Source organism: Gouania willdenowi, chromosome 6 (assembly GCF_900634775.1).
Source record: "Gouania willdenowi chromosome 6, fGouWil2.1, whole genome shotgun sequence".
NCBI lineage: Eukaryota > Metazoa > Chordata > Actinopteri > Blenniiformes > Gobiesocidae > Gouania > Gouania willdenowi.
Window position 1 is genome coordinate 59951092 of NC_041049.1, and position 12089 is coordinate 59963180.

Sequence of the window (12089 nt, forward strand, 5' to 3'; positions counted from 1 at the left end):
GTATGAATGAGCAGATATGTAAAGCACTTTGTGACCTCTGTCTGTGAAAGGTGCTATAGAAATAAACATTACTTAAGAACTGTCTTATAGATTTTGATACTTCAAAATTAATTCAATATTGCTCTACTTAATTAATTAATTAAAATATTGCTGTTTCTCACAGGATATTGTTATTTATTAAGTAGATCATTAATTCATTAAAATATTGCAGTTTTTTACAGAATATTATTATTTATTTATTTAGTTTCTCTTTTTTATGTTCTGCTACTACTTGTTACTCATACTTTGATAATAGCCTCATTTTGCACATGTGACAGAGAGGATTCTGGACAAGTTACTAGATTTTGGTAAATCCAGTTAAATTATTTTTGTCTCATTCCAGTGATAGGGCAACATGTGTGTGTTGGTTGTCAATAGCATTAATGTGTCCCTTCTAGAATGGAGAGTCCTGGAGTTTAAACAACTGCACGACCGAAACATGTGAAGAAGGTAAAGTTATAAAAGAACACGTGCCATGTCCTCCATTATCCATCCCTGTTTGTGAGAATGGACAATCACCAGTTCGGGTTTATGATGAAGGCGGCTGCTGTTTCCACTATGAGTGCAGATGTGAGTTATGACTAAAGTCTTTGTAGTTTTCATCGAACCCTCATTGCACATCCATCATTTTGTTTCTGTATTCTTCTGTCACTTTAATGTGCAGGTGTTTGCTCTGGCTGGGGAGACCCTCATTATTACACATTTGACGGACAGTATTACAGCTTTCAGGAGAACTGCACATACGTGCTGATTAAAGAAATTAATCCAAGATATGATTTTAAGGTCATCATTGACAATGAAAACTGTGATGCATCTGGGACTGTGACCTGTGCCAAAGCTCTGATTGTTTATTACAAAAACTATGAAATCATACTTACACAAGAGAGAACACCCAAGACCGTCAACATGGTAATTATCTATCATAATGTTTTCTGAAACTGTCCAAACTAGTGTTTTCTAGCCTTTTGTCAGCCCTGGTACACACTATGCATTAAGAAACTCATTAATGCCAAACACATTACATACTAGTGCTTAATTAGTAAATGTAAGCTTGTGCCACCTGTTGACATAGATGAAAGCCAGGGAAATAATAATTGCACTAAGAGAAAATTAAATAATTGCTGCGACAAATCTTTAAAACAGCTAAACAAATTAGAAACAATGCTATCGATGATCAATTATTTTACAGACACATTTTACTGATCATTACACATAACTATAGTGTTAATGTGTAATAAATAACACATAAACTTGTGTAAAGTAAAGTTGTGTTTTCTTGGTTTAGGTGTTCATCAATGGAAAACGAACCATCCCTAACTACTTCAATGAAGACCTGAGCATCACAAGTACAGCCATTGAACTGCTGCTGAAAATACCAGCGATTGAAGCCGTTGTGATGTTCAAAGGACTTTTATTCAGTGTTGAGCTGCCATTTTCTCTCTTTCACGGCAACACAGAGGGACAGTGCGGTAAGTCTTTCATCAAGTCTTTAGTTAGAACAAACAGACATACATTTACAATACAATACTATCATTGAATTAACACAATCAGTACATTGCAATGAATACGAGGATACATGAGCTCCGTTTAGACAGTCATGAGATCATTTTACCCTACTAATAATGTGTTGTTGCAATCAGTTGCAAAAAATGTAAGTGTGTGTGCATAACCACTTTTTCCCTATCTAAATGTATAACATCTTTCCACATTTACATTAATTAGGCAACTGTGACAATAATAAGACAAACGACTGCCGATTGCCAACTGGGGCTATCCATCCATCCTGCTCTGAGATGGCATATAGCTGGAATGTAACTGATAAGAACAAGCCTTATTGTGACAAACCCAATCCTCCAACACCAGTCCCAACCATTCCTCACTGTGAACCTCCGCTGTGTGAAATTATATGGAGCAAGTAAGTGTTTCACAAGTTTAAATAACCTAAATCAGTCGTTGCATTACAGTAAAGTTTCACTAAAACAATATTGAATTGTGTGTTTAGGGTGTTTGAAGAATGCCACAAAGTAATCGCACCAGATTCATTTTATGAGGCCTGTAAGTTTGACGTCTGTCACATGCCAAACACCAACATGGGCTGCTCCAGTCTGGAAGCCTACGCCGCTCTGTGTGCAGACGCATCCATATGCGTGCCCTGGAGGAATGCCACCAACGGGCAGTGTGGTAAAAGTGTTTGGTTTTTGTAGAAAATAACCTGTGTAATTTAACGGATCTTTTTAAACCTTCAACTCTCAATCTTATTATCTTTTCATAGAATATGTATGTGAAGAAAACAAGGTGTACAAGCCGTGTGGGCCAACTGTTGTGCAAACCTGCAATGCAAGGTAAAAACTATGAATGCAATTGTGTTGAAGAATTAAGGTTAGAAGAAAATTGTTTTTACACCCTTACACCCTTGCATTGCCCTTGGAGTGATGTGGTATACAGAGGAATCAATAAAAATAAATAGATTTGGGTCTAAGGTGTCAAAATGAAATACATCTTGGTCAAATTTGACCAAGCACAGATCCTCTAAAATCTAAACCAACTTTAATAAGTAAAGTAATCTGTTACATTTCTACACCCAACCATTACAGAGTTTTAAAATGATCAAAAAGACATTGTGAAACTACAAAAAAAGAAATCTGAATCAGAAAGGTTTTTATTTGCCAAGTACAGTTTAAAACAGCACAAGTTGGTGTGAAGAGACAATGCACACCAAAATACCGAGGCAGCCATCCATCTTGCTTAGATGAGAAGTGGAAACAGGAGGTAAGAAAAGGGGGAAAATAGGCAGGTCCCAAACTATGCCCCTTTAGTGAGGGGCACAATGTGGCAGTAGGCACAAAAAAGCACAAAAAAACTATTACAACAGCATAATTTGAGGACATAACACATATGGGCGGAGGAGAGTTGTGGAGGGAAGGATTGCAGCCAGTTGCTGAGGGGGGGCGGGCAAGCCGCAGTATGCATGACCGGACAACAATTAAATGCATCTCATCATAGCCGACCAATCAGATTAAACGTAATGCCTCACATCATGGCCGACCAATCAGATTAAACGTAATGCCTCACATCATGGCCGACCAATCAGATTAAACGTAATGCATCACATCAGAGCCAACTAATCAGATTAAACGTAATGTGTGGCACCAAACCAGCATTGAATGGAGGTTGTTTTCTCAGTTTTAGAGTTTATAAATGTATCTATACTTAAAGTCTGAGGATTTATTTTTATTTTGAATTAAAATAATTGGTGTTGTTTTATTTAAAAAATATCTGTACATTTTGACAAACCTTTTATTTTATACAGATGCCTTTATGGAAAATGCATTAAGTTCCAGTAGTGGTAGATTTGGTCTCTTCCTTTTAAAGTTTCTACATGAGATACAGTAATTACTGTATGCAAGGGAACCGTACCAAGATTTATTACCAAAAATATACGTGGGGGTAAAAGTAACTTGTAACCTTTACTTTGAGTAATATTTGTTTGAGCTACTTTTTACTTGTACTTGAGTATTTTGTGTGTGACTTAATTGTACTCGAGTGCAATTTCAATCAAGTAACAGTACTGCTACTTGAGTAGATATATCAGTACTCTTTACACCTCTGACATTCCTTCATATTGGGAGAATGCAACAAGCTCGTTCAAGAATAAAAAATTCAACAACTTTGCATTTGCGCTTGAAACAGCAGTGGGAGGCCTACTAAACTTTGCTAGTTTTACATGTTAACCTAACAACCTAAACCTACTTGAAGTTGGTACATGTCCATGTTCTGATAAATGCCTGTAGACATAATGCAATCCTAACAACAACCACCAACTTTAGGAATTCGGTTTTAAAGTATCTGAGCTTCAATGCGTGTCCATCTGTTTGAAGAGCATCACAATCTGAAGGTTGATTTCCATGGTAGCTATGAAGAAACGAAGGTCCACACCACTGCATAGTTTGCTCCCAAATTCAGTTTTTAATAAAACACCAAAAGACGTGACGTTTCGGGCTGACCTTTTTTAATCCAGCACACTGCTTCAAGTAAAGGGAAGTGCGTGTTTTTTTGATTGTGCTACACTTATTTCCATGGTAACCCACGAATATAAACACAGAAAAAAAAATTTAATTCAAAAAATAAAATAAATTCAATGTTTCATTACTGAAATACCTCAATTATATAAGTTAAGTGTGAATTGTCCTTTTTTGTAGATACAATGAAAAGTACACTCACCGGTGTCAGGGAGAAGATGATCAGCATTGTGATGGAATTATGGAGGGATGTTTCTGCCCAGAGGACATGATTTTATTCAGTTCCACCTCTGACCTCTGTGTCTCCTCGTGTAAGATGATTTTTGCTTATTTAAATTCATAATTTGTTTTTTAAAGAGGTGTATAATTGTTTGATTTGTATGAATACCTATTGTGCCTTTGTCATTTATTGTTGAAGGTTGTACAGGACCTGATGGCAACCCTAAAGAGGCAAATACGTGACCACACTGTTTAAATAATCCATGCTGTGGTTGTTGTGTTTGTCACTGACTGTTGTTGTTCTGCACACACAGATCGGTGACAGGTGGCAGAGTGGATGTCAGCAGTGTGTGTGTGATGAGAACAGTCTGAGTGTGCAGTGTGAGCCAGTAGTGTGTCCCACACAACCACCAGTGAGCTGCACTGGTGAGGGTGAAGTATTGGTGTCCAAGATTGTGGAATGCTGCGAGAGGCTGGTTTGTGGTGAGTTTCTTCGATCACACTTTAGTTTAGACTTCTGTGTGCTTTTTGGTGAACCTTTATTTATCAGCCTGGGTTAACACTTTGCTGAGAACACTACTGTTATAGTGGGTTTGTGGCCATCACCAGCATGAGGGTGTTAAACTTTATTATTATCTATATATGTTGGGGACACTCTAAGAGCTTACCAGTCCATTAGAAGACTGATACACAATCATAAGCCCATGTAATTATACACATTATATATATTAATATACATGTTATACATGTTAATATATATTTTGTACTTGCACTACTTGCACTGGTACGTGTGGAGTGAACGTTGCTGCCAGGGGGAAATTCAACTCACAACAGTTTAGCTAAAAACAACAACATCCACCACCTGGTTAGTGTAAAGCAATGAAGAGTTTAGTACAGGAAAAATGTATATAATATTTTTTATTAAAAATGGTGTTTCAGATCTTTGTTCATCTTGACGATACTATAATATTTCAATCCAACAGAGTGTGATAAGAACACTTGTCCATCTCTGACTATGAAGTGTGAGCTGGGGTTCGAGTTGGAGGTTCACTTCTCTAATGACAGCTGCTGCCCAGTGCATCACTGTGGTAAGTTACTCACCTTTAACTTAACTTAGAGCATCATTTTTATTTGTATCAATTTTTTGGATGGAGCCCAATTTCATGGACTGGTAGTTGACACGTTGAAAATGGCAATTTTTGGATTGTAATACAGGAAACAATTTGACAGTGTATTAGGGTCACATTAAAATTAAAAGAAATCTTGACACTATTAGGTTATAGTCGTAATATTTAGACAATAATGTTGTAATATTTCGAGATTAAGATCGTACTTTTATGAGCATAAAAATCAAATAGAAACAGGTTGCGTTATGCAGAATGTGGAACATTTAGTGAGATTATATTTCTCTTTGGGTCTGACACATGGTGAAATACTATCAACACCACTGTTATCACTTTAAGGACCTTAAACACACTTTGCGGATGTTTGTGTTTGTTCCAAAGAACCAGACTGATTTAGAGCAAATAGCCTCCTTTATTGTGGAGGAGAAACGGGATGGAAGTGGTCAATTTAAAGGTTATCGCTGTTTGTTGGGTTCACTTCAACAGGGAATTCTGAGTTTTTTAAGATATGGCTTTATTCTCATAAAAGCATGACTCTATTCTCAAAATTTTAAGACTTTAGTCTTGAAATATTACCACTTTATTCACAAAATATTATGACTTTAATATTGTAGTGCTCAGATTTATTTGTATTTCAATGTGGCCCTTATACGCCGTCGTACATAGCGACATGATGAAAAAACACAATCAGGAATTCATCTTTTTCTTTGAAAATGTTTGTGTTGTAGTGCCCAAAGGTGTCTGTGTTTTCAATCAAACCGAGTACAGGGTAAGTGAAATCAGACAATAAAAAATACAGTGCTTACACTTGACTTCATAATTGTGACCAAACGTTTCATTTGATGTTGTACAGCCTGGTATGGAGTTCTCCAAAAGCCCGTGTGAGACATGTTTATGCACTGAACATCAGGACCCAAGCACCAAGCTGAACGTGGCAGAATGTTACCTGATTCAGTGCCGCCCCATATGCCAAGAGGTACTTTTACAACAGAAATATTTAGAATCCAATTCACTACAGTCACATTTAGCAAAGATATACAACAATAGTTTATCTAATTTAGCCCCCGCCATATGACAGCTGGACCCCCCCTCGACCCTGAAAAGGATCAAGTGGGTTGGAAAATGGATGGATGGAGTTTATTTTATTTATTCCAGTTGATCACATGATTGTTGCAACATGGATTATTTTAATTCCAAATCTTTTTTGGACAGCAGAGTTGTTCTTTATTAATCTTAATTAAGTTCTTTATTAATCTTGTTCTTAATTAAACCTAACTGGGTCTGTAGTGATCATTTTTTGTGTGTTAAGTTCCATTCTAAAATCAGACATAACATTTTTTTTATAAAGTAATTAATGGTTCAGAGGTCTGACAATAAAAGGTAAAAAGGATATTTTTTCTTAATTCTTTATTTTTTTTATTTTTTTATTTATTTGAATTAGGACAATGCATATTCATCAACATGTCAGCATAGAGGAACAACGTAAATATGCCAGAGTTAGCACAATGGCTAATTTTCATCCGTTGTCCTAATTAGGTTAGTACAGTAGACATTCAACAGGTCATGATACAAAGAATACGTAAATCACAGGACATTACACATTACAAGTAGACCATAGACATGTTACATATAGGTTAAGATTACGACTTTGAGGCCCAAGGAAAAAAACTAACTGCGAGTGCATGTCTGGTTAGTTTTCATCTATTGTTTCAGTGCAATTTTAAATGCTGAATAGGTATCACAATTTCTGACACAGGCTGGTAACCTGTTCCATGACTGTGTGCTTCTGATAGACCCCATCATTTGGCCAAATTTAGTCCTGCGCCTTTGTAAGTTGCAGTCCCCTCTGGTCAAAGCATATTTATTTAAAACTTTAAAGATGAGGCAAGCATCCATGAAGACCTGATAACTATCAAAATCCATAATGTTTTACTTTCTTAAGATGTTATAATAATGACACTGTAAAAGCTTTTTGTCCAGAACTTTTAGAATTCTCTTGAAGAGAGACGTTATTGGCTTCAGGATAGTCTTTGAGGTATGACAGTACAGAAAGGTTCCAGGGCATTTTATACATTAACAGTCAGCACTTTTCTCTCAACATACCCCTTTCCCTTTCCCTTGTTTTTTTCATTTTTGAGTCTTTTACTTTAATAACTCTATACAACCATAACCTAGGAGTGTGTCCACATGTACAAATAGATACAGAGACAATTCAGCAACAAATTATTTTCAAATGTATATCCTAAATGTCTTACGTCCAATTTAATCAAAGCTGGATAAACATTTCTGTTTGTGATCCTTGATATAAATGTCATTAACTATGTTGTCAGGATGTAGCCAGTGTCTGGTTATGGTCTTTTTACTGCTGATATCAATGTTTTTTTGGTTTGCCTAACTGGAAAGGTAGACTCTGCTTGATAAATGAATGTCTATTTTCCAAACAGGGTTTTGTGTACGAAGAGAAACCTGGACAGTGTTGTGGATCGTGTGTGCAGAAGAGCTGCGTGATTGAGGTCCCGGGTTCACCCTCACCTGTAGTAATCGAAGTATGTCAAGAAACAGCCTATAAATCTGCACTGAGAAAATGATATATTTTCTAAACATGTCTCTCTTCTTACAGCCTCAACAGTCTTGGTCGCCGCCCAATGACAATTGCACCACTTACACCTGCCATAAAATAAAGGATGACTTTATTGTCTCTGAAACGAAGCCAGTATGTCCTGAGTTTGACCCAGAGAACTGCCTCCCAGTGAGTGTGCTCTCAGTTCATATTCATCCCAGAGAAGAAATGTTTTGCTAAATCAAAACAATTATTTAAATGTTTATTTGTTTATCTATTTATTTGGATCTCCATTAGCTGTGGCTAGAGCCATTGCTTCTCTCCCTTTAGTCCACACCCAGTACAATTGTCTCATTAGTGCAGTATACAATTACATATAACAATATATTCTGTTTTTTTTTTCCATTAATTTTGTTACAAACAAACATAAATGATAAAAAAAGTAAATATTTTTTCATTACTTTTTGTTACAAAGACCATAAATGATAAAATATATATAGTTCGTTCGTTTCCATTACTTTTTGTTACAAACTACCATAAATTATATTTTTAAAAAAAAAGAAAATATTCTGGTTTATTCTTCCATTACTTTTTGTTACAAACGAACAAAAACAATAAAAAGAAAGTATTTTGGTTTATTTATTTTTTTCATTACTTTTTGTTTCGAACAACCAAAAATGATAAAAAAAGAAAATATTCTGTTTTTTTTTTTTTTTCATTACTTTTGTTACAAATGAATATAAATGATGAAAAAAAAAATGTATGTATGTGCACTGTATATGTTTGTATAGTATTATTACATAATGAAAAACCAAATGTGAAGTTTAAAATGTTATTTTGTGAAGGAGGGGTAGGCACCTTCTGCCTATCCTTTTGAGCACTTTTCTCCTTTAAATACGTGTTATGTATTGTACATGTGTTTTTTATGTTGCTCAAATACATTTAAAAAAACAAACAAACAAACAAACTTCACACAACAAAGCAACCCAACAACAACTACAACAATTTACAAAACAAAAGAAAAAACAGTCGGACCTTGTTCCATTGAACAATCAGATGATTGGATATTTAGCAATATACTGTACATTTACAATATAACAATATACGTTTACAGTTATTTATCAATATACATATACATTTATAAATCACATAAAACTAATCAAAATTACCCTAATTAATTGCATTCAATAGCTTTGATTATACATTAGGCACCTAGAGCTGTTTTGTTAATACATTATCTTTCAGTAGATTTTTTTTTTTTATCTAAATTTGTTATTTTCTTGAATAATTTGTCTTGGAAGAGCATTCCATGTCACCATGGCCCTCTACATTACATTGTTTTGTATTTTATTAGTCTTTGCTTAAGGTATAAATAATAAATAAATTTATTTAATTGCAATAACAAAATATGCATTGCTGTTAAAAGATTGCACTTCTTGTAGTGTTAACCTTCGACAGAATGTGCAGACAAGAGAAAAAAAAAAAAAAAAAAAAAAAAAGTCTTTGCTTAAGGTAGTAAATGTACCTTGTTTTATATGCATGTTATATACATGTCCGTCAGAACTAAAAGACATTAAACCCTTGGCTGTTGAGTAGCAGAATTTTTTTCCAGTAAAAACAAGTAATGAGGCAATAAGTCTGTTCCTTACCTTTAACCATGAAAGACAGTTGTGCTTGTGATTTACACTGATTTGGTATGGACAACACAGTAGCAACACTTATGACCTATAATACATTTATATAAATTATATAAAGATGGAATTTTTTCTTTAGTTTATTTGAGGGTTGAAAAGTTTACAAAGCCTTACAAAGCTTATAATGAACAAAGAAGTCAAAAAAGGGCACTAAAAATATGTATATATCTTGCAGATAGGAGGCTATATTATTATTAGGAAACATAAATATTGAAAAAAAAAAAAAAAAAGAAAAGAAAGAAAATGACTCTAATAACCAGGGATATGTTTGTCACTTTTAAAACATCTTGTTGATATTTTCTGTTTTACAGGGAACTGAAGGAAGTGACATAACAGGATGTTGCAAAACTTGTAAGTAAAAATGATTCAAAGTGTTTTCTGTTCTACAGCATTAATGGTGACCTAGTGTTCATTAGAGTAGATCAGTCATATTGTGTCATTTTGCGTTTATTGGATTAATTTTTGTGTATTTCCTCTTGTTGTTTTGCTTGTTTGTAGTACTGTGTCTTTGCAGAGTCATTTTTCATGTCTTTTTGTGTACTTTTGTTGTAATTTTGTGTATTACTATTTTTGTTTTGTTTTTTTCATTTTATAGTAGTTTTGTGTGTTCTGTATTTTCCTGCAACATTGTAATTCTTTGCATTTTTGAATGTATTTTTGCTTTTGTTTTGTGTATTTTTCTATCATTTTGTAGGTTTACTTTGGGCATTGCATAAAATTAGACAGAGGGCCACATGTAGCCCTCTGTCTAATTTTGCCCTAGTGTTACACGTACCCCTGTTTGGGAACCTCTGCTATAAATCATTTGAACTAACAAAGAATGTATTGTTAATGTGTTCTTCTCAGGTACTCCTCGTTACAACTGCCAGGTGAACAAGACCTCGACCTATCTGCAGAAGAAGGACTGTAGATCACAGGAACCTGTAGAACTCTCGTCCTGTGAGGGATCCTGTGGTGCATCCTCATCCATGTAAGACACGTAACCACCTGCTGTGCTGGGATTAATGCCCAACTTTTTATGGTCCCTACAAGTGTCCTCGTTTGTCTTCCAGGTACTCTGCTGAGAGCAACAGTTTGATGCACACATGTTCCTGCTGTCGGGAAACGGCTATCAGCCAGAAACACGTGGAGCTGGTGTGTGCTGATGGCAGCAAAATTAAACACACTTACATTTCAGTTGATAAGTGTGGCTGCCACGACGCCACATGTGAATCTGGAACCAAACCTTAAATGACGTTTTAAATCTACTTTGGCTGATTCCAATATCTACATGTTCTCATCTACTCCTTTATATTTGCATGATGTGGTGTTTGGGTGTTTTTCCTCTTTCTACTGTTCACTATTCAGTTATTGGATATGGTATCAACAGTCACTCCTCTTGGTATTAGCAGTAAATAACAGAATTTTTAACCAACTTTGGCATACATTTCTATAAAATGACATGATGCTGTATAAAAACAAGAAATATTGAAACTGTTGAATGCCTGTCCAATAAAATCTGGTGTTTCAAGTTTCTTTCTTTTTTTCTCTTCAATATTCTCAAATAAAAGTCACATTCATCACAATTTGCTTCTTTATTTTTTGTCACAATTGTAACTTGCAAGAAGCACCCATTTATGATACAAACATTACTCCAGGAGTTACAATTATTAGACAAACATTACGTCTCTTGTTAACAAATCGCTGTTAATTAATGATATTATTCCGACACATCACTTCCGACTTTTCACTTCTTAATGAAACGTGGTTAAATGATTTTTATCAGTTATACTAGTCTTAACAAAAGGACACCACAAGACTTTATTTATATGTGTCATACTTGCAGGAAAGGTGGTGGAGTTGCTGCCATCTTTAAATCAAAATAACAAAATGACATTTGGTGATTTATCTCATTTGAATATTTGATGTTCTTACTGAAGGCAGATTCAAGAGTAGGGCTGGACGATATCGACCAAAACTCATATCTAGACCTAAAGTCTATAAACAACCTAAGGTCCTAATAAAATAATAAATGGAATTATGTCCATGATCCCTTGTCTTTAGAGAGCAACAGATTGTATTGTAAATATTACAATATTTATGATATTCATATTTATTATTTCATTGAGAGAGAGATTTATAAAACTTATAATATATTATATTGTAAATATATTCATGATATTCACATTCATAATAATTTAATTGAGATAAATGGACAACGCTCAGTTTCTCTTTATTACAGCACACACATTTTTCTATTCAAGTAGACCTATTTATCACACACACTGGGATGAGAGCACATTGTTTCACAGTCTGTAGTATGTTCCTGCTGATGTGCTCAGCCACACTATAACGTATGAATTCATTAATGACTTCACCAGTCCGCACATACAAAGACACATGCTTCATCAGCTGACTGTAGATCAATCCATCAGATATAAATCTATATCTTTCC

General features: G+C 34.8%; 1 protein-coding gene across 10 annotated transcripts in view; it reads left to right on the forward strand.

Annotated features, from left to right (window-relative positions):
• Positions 1 to 11220, forward strand: part of LOC114464424 (mucin-5B-like) — a 44557-nt gene extending 33337 nt beyond the window's left edge. For all 10 annotated transcript variants that reach the window (XM_028448595.1, XM_028448598.1, XM_028448604.1 and 7 more), the window contains 17 exons: positions 438 to 609; positions 704 to 948; positions 1325 to 1508; positions 1762 to 1954; positions 2042 to 2220; positions 2312 to 2381; positions 4239 to 4369; positions 4477 to 4508; positions 4592 to 4760; positions 5261 to 5365; positions 6130 to 6170; positions 6255 to 6377; positions 7846 to 7947; positions 8022 to 8150; positions 9967 to 10006; positions 10502 to 10625; positions 10708 to 11220. In XM_028448595.1, the coding sequence (XP_028304396.1) occupies positions 438 to 609; positions 704 to 948; positions 1325 to 1508; positions 1762 to 1954; positions 2042 to 2220; positions 2312 to 2381; positions 4239 to 4369; positions 4477 to 4508; positions 4592 to 4760; positions 5261 to 5365; positions 6130 to 6170; positions 6255 to 6377; positions 7846 to 7947; positions 8022 to 8150; positions 9967 to 10006; positions 10502 to 10625; positions 10708 to 10885 (2217 nt within the window). In that variant the 3' untranslated portion in view covers positions 10886 to 11220. The remainder of the gene's footprint in view (positions 1 to 437; positions 610 to 703; positions 949 to 1324; positions 1509 to 1761; positions 1955 to 2041; positions 2221 to 2311; positions 2382 to 4238; positions 4370 to 4476; positions 4509 to 4591; positions 4761 to 5260; positions 5366 to 6129; positions 6171 to 6254; positions 6378 to 7845; positions 7948 to 8021; positions 8151 to 9966; positions 10007 to 10501; positions 10626 to 10707) is intronic.
• The last annotated feature ends 869 nt before the right edge of the window (positions 11221 to 12089 follow it).